The sequence below is a fragment of the Marmota flaviventris genome, chromosome 16, assembly GCF_047511675.1.
Source record: "Marmota flaviventris isolate mMarFla1 chromosome 16, mMarFla1.hap1, whole genome shotgun sequence".
NCBI classification, from domain to species: domain Eukaryota; kingdom Metazoa; phylum Chordata; class Mammalia; order Rodentia; family Sciuridae; genus Marmota; species Marmota flaviventris.
Window position 1 is genome coordinate 44,902,575 of NC_092513.1, and position 26,092 is coordinate 44,928,666.

The 26,092-nt window shown below is 33.0% G+C and overlaps 1 protein-coding gene across 4 annotated transcripts in view; it reads left to right on the forward strand.

Moving 5' to 3' along the window:
* Ss18 (SS18 subunit of BAF chromatin remodeling complex) overlaps window positions 1–26,092 on the forward strand; it is an 81,297-nt gene that overhangs the window by 24,920 nt on the left and 30,285 nt on the right. For all 4 annotated transcript variants that reach the window (XM_071602831.1, XM_027935701.3, XM_027935699.3 and 1 more), the window contains exons 4-5: window positions 17,475–17,628; window positions 21,671–21,892. In XM_071602831.1, the coding sequence (XP_071458932.1) occupies window positions 17,475–17,628; window positions 21,671–21,892 (376 nt within the window). The remainder of the gene's footprint in view (window positions 1–17,474; window positions 17,629–21,670; window positions 21,893–26,092) is intronic.

Here is a 26,092-nt window from a genome sequence, read left to right on the forward strand (position 1 = left end):
TTTTTTTTTTTCCTCTTAGTACTTGGTCAACATCATTCTTCTTCTTCTTTTTAAAATATGCTTTTAGTTGTCAGTGGACCTTAATTTTATTTATTGATAATGTGGTGCTGAGAATCGAACCCAGTGCCTCACACATGCTAGGGAAGTGCTCTGCCACTGAGCCACAACCCAGCCCAACATCATTCTTTAAAACACATTTTTTTGCCAAGGAGAGATTCTGGTTTGGCACTTGTTTTCTATCAGCATGTTGAATTCATCCTGACTTTGTATCTATTGAAAGTACAGATGTCAACCTAATTGTTGCTACTTTGAAGATAATCTTTCTTTTTTTTTTGGACTGGATTTAAGATATTTTGTTTTGTTTCAGGTTTTCTCTGATATGTCTTGGTGTGGATTTCTTTTTATTTATCATGTTTGGTGCTGGTTGGAAATTTGGAAATCTGTAGGTTGATGTCTTTCAACAGTTTTGTGAAATTTTCAGTCATTACCTCTTCAAGCAGATCTTTTCTGTAAAAATCCAACTAATGTTAGACATCATAACTGAATTTTTGTGTCTCTTAATACCTCCAGATTTTTCCAATCTTTCATTTTCTGGGTATGTATATATATGTATGTATGTATGTATATATTTTCTGAGTAGTTTTCCAGTCTACTATCACTGGGCATAATCTGATACTTACATTTATCTGTTGAATTCTTAATATCTGCTCATAGTTTTTTTTGGGGAGGGGGTACCAGGAATTGAACTCAGGGGCACTTGACCAATGACCTATATCCCCAGCCCTATTTTGTATTTTATTTATAGTCAGGGTCTCACTGAGTTGCTAAGCACCTCACCATTGTTGAGGCTGGCTTTGAACTCTTGATCCTCTTGCCTCAGCCTTCCGAGCTGCTGGGATTACAGGTGTGAACCACCATGCCTGACTCATATATTTTTTTTTTAGTTCTTGAATTTTTAGTTTTAAAATCTGCTCTGCTCTTTGCTGAAATTTTGAACACTCTCAACAATTATTTTTCCAGTATTGGGTAGATTTTAAAACATACCAAAATATTTTAGAGATGAGTCACATATCCAACAACTAGATTCTGCAGTTAACATTTTATTATGTTTGCTTTGTCATACATGTACACACACAAACACATATTTGTTCATCCTTCTATTAATCTGTTTTTCATTTTTTAGGATGGCATTGTTATTTTTGAAGTCTGTCCAAAAATTCTAATATTTGAGATTCTTGTGGGTTTGTGTTCTTTGTCTCCTATCTCTGTTAGTTGTCATTCATGTTATATTGCCTTGTCATATATATTTGATTTTCTTGATTGTGAATCAGGAATTATTTCAGATTTTCATTGTAGAAATAATTTGCTGAGTAGGGTGATACTATCTTCCTCTAAGCAGCATTGTCATTTTCTTTTGCCACGTGTCTAGGGACATAAGCCATCTAGTATCCCTTTAATGGGATTTCATAGATTGAGTGTTCTAGGTATCTTTAGATGAACTGAATTGGGTATACAGACGAAGCAAAGTTTTTTTATACATCTGATTGGGTCAATCTCACTGAGTTTTTTTTTCCTTTTCTAGGATCTTGGATTGATCATTTTTCACTAATTGGCCTGTGCTTTCACATCTGTGAGAAATTTTAAAAATATTTTTCCATCTTTTTTTTTCTTTTGTTTCATTGTTTGAAACAAAAACCTTGTCTGCCTTTGTCTTTACTTTCTTTTAAGTATTAGAATTGAATTCCAGGGGCTGGGGATGTGACTCAAGCAGTAGCGCGCTCGCCTGGCATGCGTGCCTCCCGGGTTCGATCCTCAGCACCACATACAAACAAAGATGTTGTGTCCGACGAAAACTAAAAAATAAATATTGAAAAATTCTCTAAAAAAGAATTGAATTCCATTTCTTGTCTATAGAATATTAGTTAGTTTTTGGCTTCTCAAATGTGATCATTTCTTTGGAGCAAGAACTAACACTTGAAGAATGACTAGTATGTATTAAGGCCTTTGAATACTTTATTTCATCCTGATAAATAACCCATTCTGTGGTTAAGGAAACTGAGTCTTAGTTAATTAACTTGACTAGAACTTAATAGTTGATAAATGGTAGTACTGAGATTTTAACATAGGTCTTACTGAAAGCAAAGTTTGTGCTTTATGTTGTATTGCTACTAATATGAAATGGAAATAAAAATGTGATCCATCTACTCTTAAATTTGTGCATCAGTCTAGGACTTGGCTAGATCTTCACAGAATTTGAAATGAAATATAATAGGCTGTAGTGTTGTACTGTACTTGGCTGTCCTGTTATACTGTGATGGAAATTAATACTTACTTTTATTTCCTCAAAGTCTGGCATTATGCCTGTACTCCTATGTTACATTAAAGGAAAAAAAAAAAAAAAGAATGCTTCTGCTTATAGTTGGGGATCATATATTTAAGTGTCAGATTAAGAATTTAGCACATTATTGCTTTGGTGACCTGTAATTGTTTTAGCCATTATTTCCTGTTCTAACATGTGTTAAAAATATGTCATGTTCTCATCAGTTCAAATAACTAATTATGACAAGAACTCTTAAGTCAGGGTGTTGAGTGGAGAAGGGAACATTTCTCTTTAGATACTCTTTATCAGAATCTTGTGGGTAGTTCGAGAAGGTGTATTTTGCCATATATTCTGAAGTGATTCTGACGTACTCCCTCTGCACTCTTTTTCCTGCTCATGAGTTGAGATTCTCTGTAACTTATGTTTTGGGGTAAAAATGGATTTTGTCTACTTGTCTTGATTTAAAATATTGTCGCCATAAAATGTGGAAGTGTCTTAAAATCTTAAGCAGTATAGCATTTCCAATATGTCCCACGTTCTCTTTCACTTTTATATAAAACACAAGCATTTTTAAAATCAGATTGTGTATTTTAAGATTTAATTACTCATTTCTCTTGCACTTTCTCAGGAAGGTAATAATTCTTGTAAAGCCAATGTGGTAAAATTGAGCTTAGTATAGAAATTCCTTCTGATGCATCAAATCTCTTAATCCAGAATCTCACCTGTTTCAGAATTATAAGCCCTTGCTGGGTGTGGTGGTGCATGCCTATAATCCCAGTGGCTCAGGAGGCTGAAGTGGGAGGATTTCGAGTTCAAAACTAGCCTCAGCTATTTAGTGAGGCCCTAAGCAATTTAGACCCTGTCTCAAAACAAAACATATAAAACCTACTTTCATCTTCTACCTGCTTTGGATGCAAATAAAAGGTAATATAAATACTTTAACTCCTTGTTTTCCTTTTCCCTTACCTTCCCCCCTTCCTCTCCCCCTCACATTCCGGTCTCCCCTCCCTTCCTGAGTAGTAGGGATTGGACCCAGGTGTGCTCTGTCACTGAGCTATATCCCTAGTCGTCTTTAGTTTGAGATAGTCATGAGGAGTTTCCAAGCCTGGCCTTGAACTTGCAACCCTCCTGCCTTAGACTCCCAAGTTGATGGAGTTTCAGGTATGGGCCATTGTGCCCAGGTTTTCCCTTCATTTTACACAAGTAGAATCTTGTGTATGCACACTAATCTGTACCTTGTTTTTTTTTTTTTAAACTATATATATATATATATATATATTTTTTTTTTTTAATTGAAAGGGTTTATATACTCATTTCAAGTTGTGGCTTTTCTTAAGTATTGACATCATTTTAAGTCATTGTGTATGGTAGTGATGTTCCGAGACTACACAAAACTTCAGAAAAATATAATTCATATTTGTTTTTGGTAAATATAATGTTGACAAATTTCTCCTATGAAGCTTTCATTCTTTCGTTTTTGTGATAGTATTCTGTTTTCCTCCCCAGCTGTTTAACTTAACATTTTTTGACATGTTCATCAGTGTTAATGTTACATTCTTGAACATTTTCTCACTGTATATTTTTGTTTCTGGGAGATTTCATCCATGCTGTTCCTTTATTTATTATTTTTTTTAATTTTTTAGTTGTTGATGTACTTTTATTTATTTATATGTGATGCTGAAGATCGAATTTGGTGTCTAACACATGCTGGGCAAGTGCTACTGAGCCACAACCCCAGTCCATGTTTCTTTTATTCTTGACTTTAGTTTCCATTGATACATAGATGATCCTCATATATGGATTTTATTGCCCAAGTGTGAGACATGAATCCAGCTTCCATTAGATATATGCATTTGGGTGTTCTATAGACAAAACTCTTTTCTCCTCAGCCTGCCCTGTGTTGTTCTCTGCTATAAAAAGTTCACAGCCTGTATTTTCATATTTCCTGTTGCAAGTGAGTATGTCAAAAATAGGATTATTGTCTCAATCCTCTCCCCTTTCTTTTACCTGCCCACAACTTGGTCTCCAAGTCTTTTTTTCCCCTTCTTCTACTTGGCATCGAGCTGCATAATATAGGGCATCTAATTGCAACATTTAATACTAAAAACAGGAAGCACGTTTACAGGTGAAATGTCTTTGAAGTATTTGTAAGATTCAGTACAAATTAAGGCATCAATATTTGTCTGATCTTGAGGTGAGACTTTGTTGAGAACAAAAGCAAATGAGAAAACTACAGAAAAATCTGATTTGACTCCTTTAAAAATGCAAAACAAACTTTTGCTAAATATTCTATAAGCAAAGGACAACAAATAGTTATTCTACAGTGTAATAGGGTGCGATTTTAGAAATACTGTGTATTTAAAGTATATTTGAAATAGTAGAAGAGGTTATTAATTCTTTGATGAGGGGCTATTGAGGATAAGGGAAAGGTCCCTTATCCTTTACATCCCAAAAGTTTAACACTATATTTTGTAGAAAATTATAGGGAGAATTTTACCATGTTAATTATTTGCTGAATAGTATATATAAAATTCAGAAGATTGTCTGATTGAACCTTGGTATGTAAAGATGTTGATAGATCTTACTGTGTATAATAGAAATGTGTATGTGTGCATGTGTGTTTGAAATTTCTTTTTCCTTTTTTTCCAGAACTGTATTAAAATCAGAGTAGCTTCTACATGTATTGGAAACCTAAAGATTATCCCTTGACATTAATTGAAAACAATAGATCTAGTTCATCTTTACGGGATATATAGCTGACAAAGAAACAATAGCAACAACAACTAGATACTAGAAATTAAGTAATTCACTATTTATTATTGGCACAAATAACAACAGTATTTGTACAGCTAGGTGTGGTAGTCTACACCTATGATCCCAGTGGCTGGGGAGACTTAGGCAGGAGGTTTGAGTCTAGTCTTAGAATTTAGTGAGACCCTGAGTAATTTAGCCAGACCCCATCTCAAAATAAAAAGGACCGGGGATTGTGGTTCAGTGGTTAAATGCCCCTGGGTTCAAATCCCAGCACCCTGCTCCCCGCCCCCCCCTCCAAAAAATAAAACCATAGTTGTAAAAAATTATTTATTGAAACATTGTTTATATTAGCAAAACCAACAAACTGGAATAAGTGTCAGCATTGAGGATGAGTTAAAAAGTGAATTTTATCTATTCAGTTAAATTCTACACTTTTGAATGAGATCACCATATATACTGGTGAAAAGTAATGCCTACATTAGAATAAAATCACAGAATCATGTTTCCCTATTTTCAAAAAGTAACTGTTTATATCTGAATTTTTAAAAAGTTTCTGGAAATGTGCAAACCAAGTGTCGAATGGTTCCCATATTTATTATTTCTACTTTTTATAATGATCATATATTTTGTAATTGAAACAAATAGGCAGATATAAAAATCATATAAACAATGAAAGTTTAAGCACGTATATCTGTTCTGGTTTTGTTTGTTTATTTGTTTTTGGTACCAGAGATTGAACCTTGGGGCACTTAGCCATGGAACCACATCCCAAGCACTTTTTTACGTATTTTTTTGAGATTGAGTTTTGCTAAATTGGTTAGGGCCTTGCTAAATTTCTGAGTCTGGCTTTCAACTTTCCATCCTCCTGCCTTATCTTCCAGAGTTGCTGGAATTATAGGCTGTCTGTTTCTTAATGTGTGTTATTATTAACAACTTTAAGATGTGTGGTATTATTAACAACCACAGGCGCCACCTGTTGTTCAAACCTGTAGCTCTAGGGACTCTGGAGGCTGAGGCAGGAGGATCATAGGTTAAGGCCAGCCTCAGCAACTTAAGCCCTAAACAATTTAGTGAAACCCTGTCTCAGAAATTAAAAGGAGCCAGCATGGCTGGGAAGCTGAGCCAGGATGATCATCAGTGCAAAGCCAGCCTCAGCAATTTAGCAAGACCCTGAGCAACTCAGCGGGACTCTGTCTCTAAATAAATACAAAAAGTGCTGAGGATGTTGCTCAGTGGGTTGAGTGCCTCTGGGTTCAATCTCTGATTACCTACCAACCCCTCAAAAAATGGACTGGAATGTAGCTCAGTGGTTAAGTGCCCCAGGTTCAGTTTCCAGTACCAAAAAACAAAACCTAGACTCTCATCTTGCCATACTTTAGGAGTGGAGTATTTTTATCTTTATTTATTTTTTGTGGTGCTGGGACTATAACCCAAGATCTCATCATTCTAAGCACATGCTGTTCACTAAGGTACATCCTCAGTCCTTTTTTTTTTTTTTTTGGGTGGGGGACTGGAGATTGAATTTAGGGGCACTTGACCACTCATATATGCAGCCCTATTTTGTATTTTATTTAGAGACAGGGTCTCACTGAGTTGCTTAGTGCCTTGCTTTTGCTGAAGCTGGCTTTGAACTCATGATCCTCCTGCCTCAGCCTCCCCAGCCACTGGGATTACAAGCGTGTGCCACCCCGTACCACTCTCAGTCCTTTATTTTTGTTTTCAATTTTCAGTTATATTCTGGAGAATTCCTCAATTCTGGGAAGAGTAGGGCATTTACTTTTTGTTATTTAATATTAAGTGAATTTGGAGTGACTGTTAATGAATATCCTTAGGGTTGGGTAGCCTTAGGGTTTTCAGAGCTGAGATAAAATGTAATGCTGGAGTTGATGTGTTAGATGTTTTCTGTTTCATAAAAAAAGAGAAAGATTGAATTTAATGGAAACCTGGTGTTAAAATTGGGGAAAGTATAGTTAGTAGATGAATCAGTTTCTGTGGCCTGAGCCCTCGGGAAATTTATATAATCATCATCTTTTAAAAATAAGTGGAAAATATTATTAATGTAGAAGTTCATCTGGTAAGGTTTTATGGTATGACTGAGTTCTCCATTAAGTCCTTTTTTGGGTGGGACAAGATGACATGTCAAGATTATTAAAATAAGGAACTGAATTCATTAAGTCTGAAAATGTTGCTTAGATTCAAGGTTAGCCATGATGGCATCCTGAAATTTCTTATGAGAATAAGTGAGGATAAGAGGGGACCTTCCTTAATTGTTTCCTATATGTGTAGAGTTCATTTTTAGGAGACTTACTTGGGATCAAGATGGGGTTTTGGAGCCTTTCTTGATTGGCTCAATCATTTATCATTTATGTGTAGAGAAGTTATTAAATATAGAAAAATTTTTATTATATTTCCTTTTTGAATAATTTATTTTTCAATCGTCTATTTGTGTGTTATTTTAGTGCCTCCTTGTGGAGAACTATATTAATGACAGTTATATTAAAGATAGTTATACAACTGAAGGATTATTAAACTAAAAATTATGTTGTGGTGATATATTCATATTCTGAAGAAACATTGAAGATAATTTATGATTGAGATTATTTATAGTATTATGGTAAATCTTTTAAATTTGAGAACTCATTAATTTGTTTACAAAATATTAAAATGTTCTATGTGTCAGTTAATAGTCATTAGGTACTTTTGAAACATAAGTGAACAGATCAATCTTGGGTTTTATATTCTATCAAGCAAGGCAATCATCATAATAAATAAGTAGATCATTAGCATGTTGGAAGATAAGAGCTATGGAAAGGGAAAAATAGAACAAGAGTGGTGTTTTGGAATACTGGAGGTGGGGGTTGGGATTTGCAGTATGAAATGGAGTTAAATCTCATTGAGACAGTTGACATCTGAATAAAGACTTGAGGAAGAGTGTTTTGGAAGAGAAAACAAATAGGAAGAGTGGTCCTGAAGTAAAACTATCTTTGACTTGTTAAAGGAACAGCGTGAAGGTTGTTGTGGCTGGAATGGAATAAATAAGGAGGTGTGGACAGATGATAGAGTTTTGTAGGTGTAGGACAGATGATAAAGAGTTTCTGAAATTGGAAGCTGTTGGAGGATTTTTGAGCAGAAGAATGAATTGATACATTTTAGCAAGCGCATTGTGACTATTGTTGAAGAATTCAATATAGAAGAGCATAGATTGAAGCAGATAGTTAAATTAGGAGACTACAGTAATAATCAACATAAGAGATGTGATGGTGGCTGCATGGGGTGGTGGTAGAGGAGGTGATGGTAGAAGTGGTTAAATTTGTGGTATATCTTGAAATTGAGGTCAAAGAACATGCTGATAATTTAATGAAGGGCCAGGGAATGAGAAAGAGGAATTACAGATGACTCCCTGGTTTTCACCTGAGCAACTGGAAGGGCGAAATCGCTGTCACTGAGTTTAGGGATAAGACAATTTGAAGGTATGATATAACAAGAATTAATGTCTGGTAGACTTCCAGAGGGAGATGTGAAGATGGAATGGGCAATTTTGAACAGTTAAAAGCAATGTAAATTGCTGAAAGATACTGGCCCCTTATTTGATTTTGAACTGTTGTTTATATATCAAAAAAAAATTTTTTTTTAATTTTTGAACTCTAACACATAGCAGGGAAGACAATCACACAGACATATTTGAAATTACAGCTATAGTAAGTTCTGTGAAGAAAGGTTACCTGGGACTTTGGGAGAAGACAGTGGGGGCCTGATTATTCTGATGTTCTGACTAGGAGATTTTCTGGTGGATAGGGCTGGAAGTAATATTAATAATTCACAAAAGTAAATCCATTCACTTAAAGTGTGTAGATACATGAGTCTCTACAAATCCATGTAACTATCATTACAATCAAGTTATGGAACAATGCTGTCATCCCAAAAAAGTTTTTTAATGTTCATTTCTTTCTGGTTTTTATATGGGCTTTTAATAACATTGATTTGTAGGAGTTCTGTATATATTCTAGAATAAGTCTTAGTAGGCTGCATATATTGCATATATTTTTTTTTACTTTGAAAATTGTGTTTTTATTCTAATGGTGTTTAATTAACTAGAGTTTCTAGTTAAAATGAACGTTAATTTATTAGTTTTTATGGGTAATTTCTGTATCCTGTTTAGGGAATATTTTCCTCTATCAAGGTCATAATGATAATGCCTATTTTATTCTTAAAGTGTATCTATGTTCCATTGCAGATTAAATTTGTGTATAATCTGGGCCAAGAATTAAGATTCTTCTCTCTTAGTTGTTGATGGACCATTTTATTTATTTGTATGTGGTATTGAGAAACGAACCTAGTGCCTCACACATGCCAGGCAAGTGCTCTATCACTGAGCCACAACCCCAGCCCACTTCAGGTTCTTTTTTATTCCTATTATATGCAGTTGATCTAACATCATTTATTGTAAAGATCATTTTTTCACCATTGAATGTAAGATGTTTTGTTGTTATTGTATATGTGAGTTGTTCTCAGCTGTTCTTTTGGTCTATTTATCCTTGCATCAACCCCATGCTTCAGTTATGGTAGTTTATAATATGTCTGCATATCTGGTAGTATTGTTCTTTCTTTAAGACTGTCCTGTCTATTCTATGTCCTTTGAATTTCCATATACATTTTAAAGTCAGCTTGTGAATTTCTAGGGAAAGCTTGCTGTGCTTTTGACAAGGATTACATAGAATCTGTAGGTCAGCATCAAGGAAGCTGATTATAATATTGACTCTTACAGTGTTTCAGTGTAAAGGTATCACGTATCTCTTGTTACGTTAAAAAATGTTTTTTAATTTAAAAAGTTTTTATTTTATTTTTAAATGTATGCAACTGTCAAGGGACCCTTATATACTCTTTAAATTTTTTTAATTGTTTCTTTTAGATATACATGACAGTAGAATGTATTTTGACATATCATACATACATGGAGTATAACTTAGTCTAATTAGGATTCCATTCTTGTGGTTGTATATGATGTGGAATTAACACTGGTTGTGTATTCATTCCTACATGAATGTAGGAAAGTTATGTCTGATCCATTCTACTGTCTTCATATTCCCATCCCCACTCCCTGCCTTTCATTTCCCTTTGTCTAATTCACTGAACTTCTTCCGCCTCCCCATTGTGTGTTAGCATCCACATATAAGACAGAACATTTGGCCTTTGGTTTTCTGGAATTGGTTTATTTCACCTAGCATTATAGTCTCCAGTTCCATCCATTTACCTACAAATGCCGTAATTTCATTCTTCCTTGTGGCTGAGTAATATTCCATTGTGTATGTTTTTATATCACATTTTATTTATCCATTCATCTATTGAAGGACACCTAGGTTGGTTCCATAGCTTAGCTATTGTGGTTTGAGCTGCTATAAACATTGATGTGGCTGTGGCACTCTAGTATACTGATTTTAAGTCCTTAGGGTATATGCTAAGGAGTAGGATGACTGAGTCAAATGGTGATTCCATTCCAAGGTTTCTGAGGCCTAGAGATTCAAATTTTTGGATCATGTTATATATAATGTCAGTTTTTAAATTTCATTTTGTAATTGTTAGAAATATATAGGAATATAGTTGACTTTTTAATATGTTCAGCTTGTATCCGGTTACCCTGCTATATTCACTTATTTTAAATATGCACTTACTCATGCATCAGTGAAGATAAAGTTGTTTTCTTTTCTAATCTTTATTTTTTATTCTTCTACTTCATTTCTATACTTTATAACATTGATTTGCTTATTGGTTATTTATTTTGTTGAATACAGTTCTTGTTAATGAATATTCTTATCCTATTCCTCAATTCAAAGGGAAAGAGTTCAATATTTCATTTTAGGATATTGTCTGTAATAGGTTTGTAAGTTAGTTTTTTTTCAATGAAGAACGCTATTGTTTTGGTTTTTGTCACATTGAGGTTTGAATCCCATGCCTTGTGCATACTAGATAAGTGCTTTACCACTAGGCTTCCCCCTAGCCTCAAGAATGCTCTTTCTTTTCTTAACTTTGGAAAATTTTTGTTACGAGTGGGTATTGAATTTTATCAAATTATTTTTCTTTATATATTGATGGCTATCTAGATTTTACTTTGGTAATTTGGTACATTACATTAATTAATTCTCAAAAATTAAATCACTTGAATCCTGGAGTGGAGCCCATTGGTTTCAATGTAATCTGGATTTGATTTTCTAAAATTTTGTTTAGCATTTTTGTTATTTATAGCATGAGAATGTCACCTGTGTATTTCTTCTTGTAGTAATATCCTTGTCAGATTTTGGTGACCTCAATAAAGAGTTGGCGGTCCCCTTAATTTTTTTCTCTGGAAGATTGCAAATGATTAATATTAGAAAATTTGTATTATCTTAATAGTTTAGAAGTGAAGCCATCTATATCAGGAGATTTCTTCAGGGAAGATTTTAAATTATGGATTCAGTTTTTTAAACAGGATTATTTAGATTTTTTTTGGTCAATTTCCCAAAGCTATATTTTTCAAAAGAATTTTTCTATTTCAAGTAAATTATCAAATGCATTGTCTAAAGTTGTTCTTTGTGTCCTCTTAACATCTTAATTTTCTCTTATTTGCTTTTTATTTCATTGAGCTTAGCTACTGTAGATAGCTTTTTTTTCAACTTCTTAAATACACATTTTAAATATATAACTTATCCTGTAAACATACCTTAAACTCAGTCTCACAAGTTGATTCAGTTTAATCATTTCTTATTTCCATTGTGATTCCTTCTCTGAGTAATAATTTTCTATTGTTGGCTACTAGTTTAATTCTACTGTGCTCAGAAAACAGTCCCTATATTTTAGTCTTCTGTGTTTGTTGACCTGCTTTTTTTGGTCTTGTGACTTACTAGGCAAAGTGTGTTAAAATCTCCAGCCATTATTATGAATTATTCTAATTCGTTGAACCTATATTAGGAGATGTATACAAATTTGTGATTGTTAAACATTCTCATTGAATTTATCCTTTTGTCATAATAAGGCATAGCCCTCTATTCCCAGTGATCAGTCAGTTGTACAATAGTAACATAACATTGTCATCATGCTTTTGATTAATATTTACATGGTTATGTCTTTTTCTTTTAAATAATCTGTACTCTTGAATTTAAAGTATCTTGTAAACAGTACTTTGTGTGTTTTTAAATCCAATATAATGTAATATAATCTTTGCTTACATGGCAATTAAATATTAGAATGAGTTTATGAATATTTAATATAGAAGGTGATATAGTAGGAATTGAATCTTATCAACCAGATATTTGCTTTCTATTTGTCCCTTTTTTGTCTTTGAATTAATCAAGCATTATTTTTTTCTATTAAATTTTTAGCTATCTACTTTTAATGTTTTAAGTGATTTCCTTTGAGATTATATTCATCACTAATTTTTTAGATTCTTGTGTAGATCTATACTTTTAAGACTTGCAGAAAAAAAGGAAAGATCCTTAGCAATTTAACTTCATTTAACCTATTGTCTTTTGTGTTAATTTTACCCTGTATTCATATTTTTATATATGTTTAAATCATACAACTCATCATTAACTGTTATTTTAAATGTCAGTATTAGTTTATATTCATCTATATATTTACCTTTTCTCATAACTCATCTAGTCTGTGCTTCTATGTAAAGTCATTTCATATAACAAATTCTTTTAGCTTTTGTTCATTAAAACATATTTTTTTCATTTCCATGTCAGAAGGGATATTTTCTTCAATATAGAATTCTAAACTGATTGGTTTGTTTTCTTTTTTCTTTGTCTTAGCTCTTTAGAGTTGTCATTTTATAATCATCTGTTTCCATTATTTTTGATAGAAAAAAATTCAGTGCTAGTCTTATTGCTGCTCCATTTTCCTTGACTGTTTTTAAATTTTTTCTTTCGACTTTGGTTTTCAGTACTTTGACTGTGATGTGTTTAGGGTAGGGTTTTCTTTATATCCTCCTGAGATTTGTAGAGCTTCATAGTTCATAAGCTAGAGGCTTCTTTTCTCTTCCCCCCCCCCCCCGCTTCTTTCTGTTTTAGCTTTGGAAAATTTTTACAGTATTTTGCAAATAGTGTTGTGTTTTATTCTGTATCCTCTTTGTTATAACTCCAGTTAGGTGTGTGCTAGACCTTTTTATCATGTTTTCTGTGTCTTTATGTTCTTTTTTTATATTCTCTCTTTTATATCTTTGTATAATTTTTCTGTAAGTTTCTTCTCTGATCCTCTGTTTTGCTGTTTCCAACCATTGATTTCTTTTTTTCCCCCATTTTTAAAAAATTGGTGCATTAGTTGTACATAATGGTGGGATTTGTTGTTAAATATTTTTTTACCAGCGCACAATGTAACAATGTAATTTATCCTGATCATTCCCCAGAATTTCCCTATTTGCTCCTCTCCTACCTTACCTTTCTCTACTCTATAGATCTTTCAATTTTCATTAGACCCACCCCCTACTACTTTTCTTTTCCTTTTGTCTGTTTAGCTTCCACATATAAGAGAAAATATAGGATCCTTGACTTTCTGAGTTTAGCTTATTTTGCTTAGCATAAGTTCTTAAATTCTATTCTCCTGCAAAAGACCCAAGTCTCTGTTCATCGATAAATAAAACTCCATTATTGTGTATATGTACCACTTTTTTTTATCCATTCATCCGTTGACAGACAGGCTGATTTTCACTTTAGTGATTGTATTTTCCAGTTCTAGATTTATATTTGATGGCCTTTAAAAAATTCTAGGAGTTTACTAAAGTTCTACATCTTTCCTGTCCCCTCACCTTTGAAAATATCAAGCACAGGTATTTCAAATTCTCTGTAACTCCAAAATTTGAATGAATTTGGTCTTTTAAAATTATTTGTTACTTCCTTTAGTTACTCATTCTTTTAAAATGTAATAAAATTTATTAATTTGTTTTTTGTACTGGAGGTTGAACTTGGGGTGCTTTACTACTGAGTTACATTCCCCAGTCTTTTTCATTTATTTATGTATTTATTTAAAAAATATTTCTTTAATTGTTGATAGACCTTTATTTTATTTATTCATATGTGGTGCTGAGAATCGAACCCAGTGCCTCACACATGCCAGGCAAGTGTGCTACTGTTGAGCCACAGCCACAGCCCTATTTTTTTATTTTGAGATAGGGTCTTGTCACGTTGTTGAGGCTGGCTTCAAACTTGCCATTCTTCTGCCTCAGGCTGTCAAATAGCTGGAATTACAGGTGTGCACTATCCATTCCCCAGTTTTATCTTAAGATTAAATTTATAAAACATAACTTTCATCATTTTAGCCATTTTAAGGTGTATAATTCAGTGTTTGTTTTTGGTATATTCACAGTGCAGTCTTAAGTTCAGAGCACTTCCATCACCCCTGAAAATACAACTCATATATGATGTCAGTCAGTCCCACTTCCCCTTTTTCCCCATCCTGTGGCAACAGCTAATCTTTTCTCTCTTTCTCTTACTTCTTCTGGACATTTAATATAAATGGAGTCACACAACATGTGGCCCCTTTTGTGTCCAGCTCCTTCCACTTGGAATATTTTCAAGTTTATCCATGTTATAATGTGTGTCAGTACTTCATTCCTTTTCTGTGAATGAATAGTACTCTATTGTATTCATGAACCATATTTTGTTTAGCCATTCCTCAGTTGGTGGACATCTGCGTTTTTTTTCCATCTTTTGACTATTGTGAATTATGCCATTGTGAATGTTTGTATACAACTTTTGTCTGAATGTGTTTTATTTCTCTTGAATAAATACCAGGAATGGAATTGCTAGATGATATGGTAGACATACGTTTAACAAGAGGAACTGCCAAACTGTTTCCCAAAGTGACTATACCGTTTTACACTTTTCCTAGCATATATGAGAATTCCTGTTTCTCTACATTTTAGCCAACACCTACCATTTGGGTAGTTATTATTATTATAGCCATCCTATTGGGTGTTGGCCATTTATGATGGTTTTTTAAAATGCCTGTGATTTATGATAAAATGTCAGACATTGTGGTTAGATAGGATTGCATACCTGAAATCCCAGTTACTTGGGAGGCTATGGAGGAGAATTGCAAGTTTGAGGCTGGCCTGGGCAATTTAGTCAGACTGTGTCTCAAAAAATTTTTTTAAAAAAAGGTTGAGGATGAGCTCAGTGGTAGAGAACCCCTGGGATCCATCCCAGTATTTAAGAAAAAGGGCAAACATAACAATTCTAGAAAGTTAAAGATTGTGTTCTTTTCTTCTAAAGAGAATTAAGTTTTCCTTTGGTATGAGAAGTACTAGGAGATCACCTTGAGTATTGAGGGTTCATTAAAAGATTTATAGGGCTAATCTATTTCAGTTTTGACCTTAGTCTGAGGTGAGGCTCTTCTGAAATCTGGAGAGCTGGAGTTGTTTATGAAGTCCCCTCTAACTGAATGGGCTATACTCCAATCTTTTATCTACCAAGCATTAGGCAGTAGCTGGAATCTCTGCTTGGCTCTTTGGCCTCCTAACTGCTGTCTTCTAGTAGTTGTCTTGAATTTTTCGCTTTCTGTAGTTTTCCTTTTTGGGGGACTTTATTCTTTAATTTTCTGCCGATTTTTAAAAAATTGAGTCATTCCCCCTTAATCCAGAAGAATTTCTGCTTTGTGTTTTGGCACTTTTTACTCCATACACTGCGCACTCACAGAAAAAGCCAAAGAAATTGGGGAGCTGGTCTTTTAACATTCTTCCCCTTTTTCAAGAATTGTAGCTTCTGTTCCTCTTTGGTTACATAGTGCTTTAGTGCTTTTAGACAGGTTTTTTTTTTGCACTTTGTCAGGATTTTATCACTTTTATTAGCAGAAGGGTTAGTTATTACTCTTAGGATGGTAAATAACAACTAGTGATGTTTTATGAGTTGAAATACAAATAAATAACCAGGTTTGAAAGCATGATAAGTAAAGGATAATTAAAAATAAGATATGTAATAGACTTGATGTTTGGTTTTTGTATGTGTCTGAAAACTAAACAAGGTTATTAAGTGTTTTAAGATACAAGTTGGATAAAAAATTAAGATGAGAGCTGAAAAGAAAATACTTAATAAACGCCAATTATCTGGATTTAGTAGTGACGAAATTAAAATTCTAACTTTTGTAGGTGCTATCAAAGTAGTACCTGCTATTTCTTTTTTAAAAAATAGTTATTTTTTTAATTGTAGATGGACAGCATGCGTTTGTTTTATTTGTTTATTTTTATGTGGTGCTAAGTATTGAAGCCTGTGCTTCACACATGCTAGGCAAGCGTTCTGCCACTGAGCTACAGATCTAGCCCAGCACTTGTTATTTCTACACTATGAGCTATTCATTAAATGATTGGAGGTTTGAGTGCATGTGTTGGCTAAAGAATAACATATATATCTGTTAAGTGTTTCAGAGGCAACTGTGCTGACAAAATCTGGAAAGGTATAATAAATAACTGATCAACAAATATTGTGGAAAAAATTTTAAAAATAAAGCAAAAATAAAAAATGTGGAAGAAAGTTACTGGATTGGACATTATGTTCAGATCATGGGGAAGCAGAGAAAAAAGACAGAAAGTAGATCTGTAAAGAATAAGTCCTTCTAACCTGTAGGGTTAAAAATAGATACTTGGAAAGAAACTAACCATTTGCTTTCTCCACCAAAATGTTCCCAAGATGGGAGCCCTGTGTTGCAGACTGTCTTGTATCTATGTTTTTCCTTTTGCCCTTTTGTGAACTCTCAAGGTTAGTCAGTGGTTTTCTTGAAAATTTCATTAGGAAATTTGCCAAAGGCATCCTTTTGAGGCAGCTGTCTCTGTACCCTTGGAGGCCATCAGTAATGTTTCCAATCTATAGCAGTAGTCGACACAAAAATATTGAACTGAACTATTATCTTTGTGTTTTAAAACATTATTCCATTGCCACCACTTTTCTTTCTGCACCTCAAACAGTATAAAATATGTCATATTTTTGGACCTCTGGTCCTTTTATATTTTTTATTCTCCCTTTTCAAGTAAAAATAATGATTAGTAAATATTTTCAAATATGTAATGAAAGGAGAATTAATTTTTAATGTTATTTAAATAACAATAGCTACATTAGAAATCCTTAGTAAATAAATGAATGAGAATTCTGTTTGTGTAGAATGTTAACATTTTTGCCATTGAGATTTTATAAATTAAAACACACTTTAATTGTGGTCTGTTTTTGTCCTAAGGTGCTCAAATGCTAAGCATCTTGTGAAGTTTTGGGGGGTATTAAATATGATATTTATCAGTCCATGATTAAAATACATTAGAAGAAATTGAAATGCATTTGTTGTTTTGTTTGTCCAATTTAATAATATAGTCAACTATTATTCCATATACATCTTTTATACATTGGTGTAACTGTTTCTCTTGTTTTGCTAAACTGTCTTCTTTCAGCCACCCACACAGAATATGCCTATGGGTCCTGGAGTGATGAATCAGAGCGGCCCTCCCCCACCTCCACGCTCTCACAACATGCCTTCAGATGGAATGGTAGGTGGGGGTCCTCCTGCACCACACATGCAGAACCAGATGAACGGCCAGATGCCTGGTAAGTTTTTCTCCTCTAAGACATTAACACCAGAGTTGCTTAGCAACTGAAACGACATGGGGGCTCAAGGGATACTAGATTGTTGATGACAAAACTGCTTTGAATGCCCCCGAGTACAAGCTCTCTTAGAGTTTGTTAGCTACAGAGCTACGTGACCTGTATTCAGTGTTTATCAGGCTGCCCTTGGGCTTTGATGTAGCTGACACACAGCATTCCTCTGATGAACAGAACTGGCTAAATTTAGTCTGTCTGAAACTATGCAACATAGTTGGCTTTAGAAGCTTTTTTGGGGGGAAAAGTCATTGTACCATGGCTTAAGAAATAAAATATGTTTACAAAAAGGTATTCTAACATCCCTGAGTTTTTATTTACTTAAAAATTTATTGATCTCTGAAGCAGTATCACTGAGAAAAACACATGGGAAAAAGAAACAAACAAAAACAAACTCTAAAGTGCTGGTGTATTTAGTATTTCTTCATAGATATTACTGATGCTGAATCAGGATTTTTATGAATACATATGTTTTTAGCATAACATATGGAAATTGATTTTAAATCAAAATTAAAAGCTAAGAAATAGTGTAAGCTTTCTCATATATTTTGCCATTCTTGTTTCTCTTTATCCATTTAACTTTAGAGTCACTAGAATGGTGTCTTTTAGGCCATGGGTGCTTATTTAGTTATCGTTTGCTGAAAATATCTTCAGTTTGTGTAACAATAGTAATGATAGCTATCATTTTTGGCAGAGTATTCTCTACCTTTAATACGAGAATATTTTTGCTTTCTAAAGACAAAGACTATTTTCAGTAGAAAAAAGCAAACACGACTAGCAATAAGGATAGTAAACTTAAATAATAGAACAGTTTATTGTTAAAGTTAATAATTAGCATCCTTACGATAGTATCTTTTCCAGCTGATTGTGTTGTTGGTAGCATTGGTTCCAAGGACAACAGATATAGTAAAAGAAACAAAGGGGGAACACAGAGCAAAAGAGGCAAGGTAGCCTAGTTTAGAAGATTGATGTGACACTAATCATGTAGGAGGTAAATGCTATTTCATTGGCTCTCTTATTTCCTGCTAAGACTCTCAGCATTGATGGCTCCCACACAGTATGGAGGTAGGAATAAAGACAGAACTACTTTTTAGTTTGCAGTTAGATTGTAGTCAGGAGAAAGCTGTTTGTTTGCTAAATCCACATTTAGCTTATTGGGACACATTGTTTTTAGAACTATAAGAGCAGTGCTAATACAGATTAGTTAGGAATTCTGTGATCTTTGATGGTAGTACCTTTGATCAGGTATACAACATAAAGGTATGTGTAATTATATTAGGTATATAACATATCTCCAGATAACACTGAAGCCCAAGACCAAGTAAGCATTTGAGAAGTGCACAATTAATATTATTCTGACATTTTGGTTTTTTTTGGTGTAAGGCCATCTGAAATAGTTACATTCTTTCCATAACCCAGAGATTATCAACCATTTAAGACTTGTATTGTAGAGCATCTAAAATAATAGTTAGGGGACTCTCCTAACAATAATAGCATCTAGTCACCCTTTTTAATGTGAACACTAATTTTAACTTGGCTCTTAATTTCCTATTTTAGTTCTAATAGGTTATTTGATAATTTAAGTTTCAGAGATACTTATGCCATTTGATTTTGGCCACATAACCTCTCAGTCCCAGTTCCTTTTAAAAAAAATATTGATTAAAAAAACAAAACTAGGCTGGGCATGATGGCACATGCCCATAATCCCAACAGCTGGGGAGGCTGAGGCAGGAGGATCACAAGTTCAAAGCAAGCCTCAGCAACTTAGCGAGGCCCTGTTTCAAAAAAAAAAAAAAAAAAGGGATGGGGATGTGGCTTAGTGCTTGAGCACCCCTGGGTTCAATTCCTGATAACAAAACAGAACAAACAAAAAACCCCTAGATAATACATGATCATGCAGCCAAAATAAAAAAGTACCAAGGTTTATAGCCCTTAACTCTCCAAACTCTGAGTTCCAGAGAGGCATTGGTTATCCTTCAAGAGGTCAAGAGGTTTTTCTCTTTCTTTGTCTCTACCCAAAAATTTTTTTCTTTTTTTTTTTTTTTGTACTATTCTTTTTAAAAAAACAAACCGTAGCACATTGAATAGTCTTATATGTCTTCTTTCCCTCTTAAAGATTTATCATAGAAACCATTACTCTATTCAGTGTATAAAGAACTGCCTCATTCTTTTTGGTTACTGCATCATGTATTTTTTGTTTTTGTGTTTGTTTTTTATGGATATACCCTAACTTATCTGAACCGTTTTCCTTTTGATAGAAATAAATGTTGTTTCTTGTATGTTGATAAGTTGTGCTGCCATGAATATATTTATAAAACACATATACTTTTTTACATACTTGTACCAAATATTTATATAGAATAAATTCTTAGAACTGAAATTGCTGGGTTCAAAGTATGTACATGTAAAAATTTGATAACCTTATTGTCAAGTTCCTCTATAAAAAATAATACTTATTTACATTTATTTTCTCTGTGTAGTACCTGAAAGTGCTTCTTTAAAATATAGGTTTATTAAAGTTGATTTTTGAGAATCTAAGGTGAAAATTGTATTTTAGTTTTTTTAAGTAAAGCAATCAGTCATTCCTTGTTTACGAATCTATTCTTAGGTTTCTTTGAGCTTTTTATTCATGTCTTTCATTCCCCCCCCTTTTTTTTGCTTAATATATTAGGTAATTAGTTTGATTTATGACATGTCTTCTGAGTAATTTTTTTTTAGTTTATTTATTTATTTATTTTACAGGGGGATTACTGGGGATTGAACCCAGGGACACTTAATCACTGAGCCACATCCCAACCCTTTTTATTTTTTTATTTTAGAATTTCATTAAGTTGCTTAGGGCCTTGCTAAGTTTTTGAATCTGCCTTTGAATTTGTAATCCTCCTGCCTCAGCCTCCTGGGCCACTGGGATTACAGGCATGTGCCACCACACCTGGCTCAAATTTTATATATATATATATGTATATATATATGTATATATATATGTATACACACACACACATAATTTTTCAGATTTCACCTGGAATTTTTATTATTATTATTATTATTTTATTTGTTTTAATTAGTTACACATGACAATACAATGATCAAATTTTGTATTTCAATTGTTTTTGGTATCAGGGATTAAACCCAGAGGTGTTTAATCACTTCACTGAGCCACATCTCCAGCCCTTTTTATTTTTTATCTTGAAACAGGGTCTTGCTAAGTTGCTTAGGGCCTTGCTAAATTGGTGAGGCTGGCTTTTAACTTGTGAATCCTCCTGTTTCAGCCTCCTGAGCCCCTGGGATTATAGGTGTACACCACTGTTTTATCAATTTTTGTTTTTAAAGGTGTGGAATTTCTAGAAAGCATTTTCCTCCCAAGATTATTTTAAAGTTTCTCCTTTTTGAGATTCTTTAATATGGTTTCTTTTTTCTTCTTTTTTAATGTTTAAATTTTTTATACAAAGTAGATTAGTTTTATTGGGAGAAATGAGGTGATCCAGCTAATTTTTTTTTCCAGATGACTACACCATTGCCACAATACCATTTACTGAATTAATTTTTTTGTTGCCCACTTATACTGAATATCACTATATTATCACTTACCTTACTATGTATTACCTTACTATATTTTAGACCCTATTCTGGTTGATTGATCTGTTAATCTATTCATTCATATTAGTTAGTACTACATCTTTAATTACTCCAGCTTTATGTTTTGCTGTCTCATAAAGCTAGTTTACCCTTATTACTCTTCTTTTTCAGAGTATTCTTGGCTTTCCAAATACATCAGTTTCTTAATCTCTAAGATGGGAATAATAAGAATATTCACTTCACAGTGTTTTCTATCATTCATATAAGCGATTTATTTGCTATTAAATATTCAAATTATTGTTTAGTGTATGACTACAATGATGAAAAAAAACCTACAAATAGCTATTTTAGGTACTTTTGTATAAACCATCTCTTTAACTTTCAATATTTTGGTTCTGATCATTTTTCTTCAAAGGGCCTAACCATATGCCTATGCAGGGACCTGGACCCAATCAACTCAATATGACAAACAGTTCCATGAATATGCCTTCAAGTAGCCATGGATCCATGGGAGGTTACAACCATTCTGTGCCATCATCACAGAGCATGCCAGTACAGAATCAGATGACAATGAGTCAAGGGCAGCCAATGGGAAACTATGGCCCGCGACCAAATATGAATATACAACCAAACCAAGGTAATTAAGCTTTGTTCTATACTAGCGTGCTGTGTTACCCTTTTAAAGTACATACTTATATCAGGTTGTTAGCTGATTCATAAAAAATTAAGTAGTAAGAAACAGTCATGCTTTTAAAAAAAGGGGAATGTTGAGTTTGAAGCTAGATTAAATCTTTTTTTTAACATTTATAAATTAAATTGCTGAAGTTAGCTTTTCAAGTTTTAAAAAATTTGTCATTTGAACAATTTATTAGGAGATTTTTATATTATTGAGTTGTTTTTAAAGCAAATCATTGAATAATCAAACATTTTGTTTAGAGCTAAAAAAATGAGAAAATATAATTTTTGCCTTTGCAGGTACACCTTCTTAAATAAATCTGCTCTAAGGTTCATTTTACTTTTTAAGGATATATTAGTTTATATTACTTTCTTTGGACTTAGTGAGGGTTTGATATTAGAATGTTCAGTGGAGGTGCTGCTCTACTCTTCTTAGAGTGGTCTGAGTCCATTAAAGTTTATTACCAGTCTCAGAGAGTGAAATTGTTATCATGTTTCTCTTTTAAGTATCCTTGAATAAAAGCTAAAAACCAGTAAATGGTGCTTTGTTCTGCTAATTGCCTGTTAAAACATTTGGCATCTTGCCAGCGTAAAGTTATTTCATTTACAAAATGTGATGAGGTTAAGAATATAAGAAAATTAAGTATATTTGAAATAAAATTTCCTAGATCTGATTATAAAAAGTAGATTACTGAAATGTACTCAGATAAAGAAAGTTAATGTTCTACTGAATTATTTTATGATGAAATACTATTTAATTTTTAAATATTAGTACAGAAAAAAGTATAATTTTGATGAGAGATATTGAAAACAGGTAATAGACTAAACTGTTGGTATAGTTTTACAAAACTGGTGTTTGCTCCATTTTTCCCCCCTGAAGTTCTTTAATGCCCATTATGAAGTATTTTCTTTCTTTTTTATTTTTTTTATTTATTTCACTTAAAGGTTCAAAACAATAGCAAGATCCAGTCAGTGTTAAATCAGAAGGAAGGTCATTCAGATATATCTGAGAGAGTGAGAAAACTGATGATGATTTTGATAGCAACTATAATGATTCTGATAGCACACTTCTTAAAAACCTATAGTTAGGGAAAGATAGGGTGTACACAGAAATGTATGCCTCTTTAGGGTAGTTTGATACAGTATGAAGTGATTGGGGAAGAAGAAAATAAAGCAGTGAGCATGTAGAAATTAGTTACTATTTTTGGAGAAAAAGGGTCAAGATATTCATAGCAATTTAAAATGTCATTTTATACAAATGTATCATTTTTCTTTTTACTATAGTACTAATATTACTTTTTGCTTAGTTCTCATCATTCATGAGTTTCTGGATAGAAAACACAGATTATACAAAAAATAACTATGTAGAGGTGTGATTTGAAAAACCAAATACTTTTCAAAGGAAAAAAATATGGAAATTACTGAGGAAATTCTGTTTTTAAATGTCTGTCTTGGATACAAATAAAAAATGTGCTTTTAAATTTTGGTATCTCAGAATCAAAAAACACCAAATAAAATTGTGATTCTAAAAATAAAGAAAATTTAGAAAAGTTATAGAGTATTCTGGCAGCATCCAATTTCTTTTTTGGTTTTTTGTTTGTTTCATTTTTGGTACCAGGGATTGAATTCAGGGATGCTTAACCACTGAGTCATATCCCCAGCCCTTTTTATTTATTTACTTTGAGAGAGGATCTTGCTAAATTGCTTAGGACCTCATTAAGTTGCTCTGGCTGGCTTTGAACTTAAGATCCTCCTGCCTCACTTTCCTGAGCTCCTGGAATTACACTTGTGCACTACTGCACCCATTTTCTTAATCATATGAATTCTTTAAAAAAGCATTAATTATATGGAACCTATTGTATCAATTGTTTAGCATGATGAAAGTTTTAGTAATGAATTTTTACAATTCATTTCTTTATAAAACATTTTCTTAGGTAGTTTTTACAAAAAAATAAGGTATATATTTTACATTAAGTATGTTTTAGTTTAGACCCAGTTATGGTAACACATACCTGTAATCCCAGCTACTTGGAGGCTGAGGCAGGAGGATTCCAAGTTCATGAGTGATTAAGTGATTACCCTGAGTGATTAAGCCAGACCATATCTCAAAATAAATATAATTGAAGGTTTGGGGATATTAACTCAGCAATAGAGTACTTGACTAGAATAAATGAGAAATGGTTCAGTCCCCAGTATTAAATAACAAAATAAGGATTTATTTTTGTTTTTTGTTTAGACCTAACTAGATGGAAAAAACTCTGTAATAGGAAAAATGTTTGCCTTTTAATAGTTTCTCACATTTATTGAAATATTAAGTGTTCTTTGAGTTAAAATTAAAATGTTAAAATCTTCTTTTGAATAGCCTCGTATTTCAACACATTTATCTCTATCAGGAAATGCTGGAAAAATGTTAGGAGTATTTAATAACTTTTTTATTAATGGGGTTATGAGTCATGGAAAAGAAAAACTTATGAAATTTCTTATAGCTCAGTGGTATTAGTATATGGTTTGCATGCATGTAAGTTTGATCCCCAGCACAGAAAACAAAACAACAAAGAAACCTGTGGTAAGTGACAAACGGAAAAAAAGGAATAATTGAAGAATTATGTTTTTAAAGAGAGCTATTCAAGTGGTAATTATTTAGTATATTAAATTAGTAGTATTAATATAACATTAATATGTTAATAATTATTGAGTAATTAGTAATTAGCCAATTATGGATTTTATGGTAGTAGTTTTCTATCTTTTTTTCATGTTTCTGAGGATCCATTCCAGGGCCTTAGAAATCATGTAGACAAGAAATCTACCACTGAACTATGTCCCCAGACCCCAGTATTAGTTTTGTAAGCAAACCATTGCAAATATAGTTACATTAATGCTAGTAGTTTTGAAGTGATTTTGGTTTTTAACCATACTTGCAAATTGCTCTAAGAATTCAAACATTTACCCTAATTTTTCTCTTCCTTGCCTTCCTCTATTTCTGTCTCTCTTAATATCAAAAGTGAAATTAAGGAGAAAAAAGTAAATTCTAAAAATCTTCTTGTAATTTGGGAGTAGATTGAAATCAGTGCAAAGGATAGATATTTTACACAGTTATAGTTTATCATTTTGATTGCTTGAAGACAAGAGAGATAGTCTGCTAATTTACACTAGTAGCTACAATAAGACATACAGAGTTTAGTGATATAGTAATGATATTATTTCCAGTAATAGAATAATGGAAGTTCTTTGTGCTTCATTATTGAGCTTTTTAATGTTTACTGGATTTTTTTTTTTTCTGTCATGGTGTTGCAGATTTGAACCTATGGCCCTAAGCATGCTAGGCAAGTGCTTATCACTGAACTGCATTCAACCCTTGGGGGCGAAAAATCAGTACAAGGGCTAATATAACAACAAAATGGAAACCTATCATACAAAATATGTCATTTTAAAATGCTGCACAAAGTCAGGTGTGACGATTTTTCCTGTACTCCCGACTTCAGGGAAGTCTAAAGCAAGAAAAACACTTGAACCCAGGAGTCTGAGGCCATTCTGGGCAACAGTGAGAACCTGTCTCTTTAAAACACATAAACACAGAGAGTTGACCCCACTGAGTTTACTAACTATACATTTTGTATTCATACTTGTTAAAAAAAGAATATCAGCAATTATTGTTTTTTGAACTTTTTAAAAAATGAGCTTATATGTAGTGGTATATTATAATTGTCTTTTAGTTTATTTGTAGTGACTTACATGTGCTTAGGAATCTAGAAAACTGAAGTGTTATTTTTTTTAAGTTGTAGATGGACATGATACCTTTATTTTATATATTTTTTATTTTTATGTGGTGCTGAGTTATTAAACCCAGTGCCTCACACATGATAGTCAAGTGCTCTACCACTGAGCCACAACCCCAGCCCCTGAAGTTTTATGATTTTCTTTCTTAAACTTACTGCAGAAGGTTCCTTTAATGTAATAGGCAATCCAACCTATACTTTCCCATGTTATTTTCACTATTATCTATCTAGTACATTGATCATCATTTTGAACCTGGAAGAGAACCAGATTCCTAATAAGCTTACTCCTTTGTAGAGCACAAACTTCACCAGAATTCAAAAAACTCTAAAAAGGTAGGAAATTGGTGTTTACTGCCATTTCCCTAAGTGCTGAGAATAATGACTGA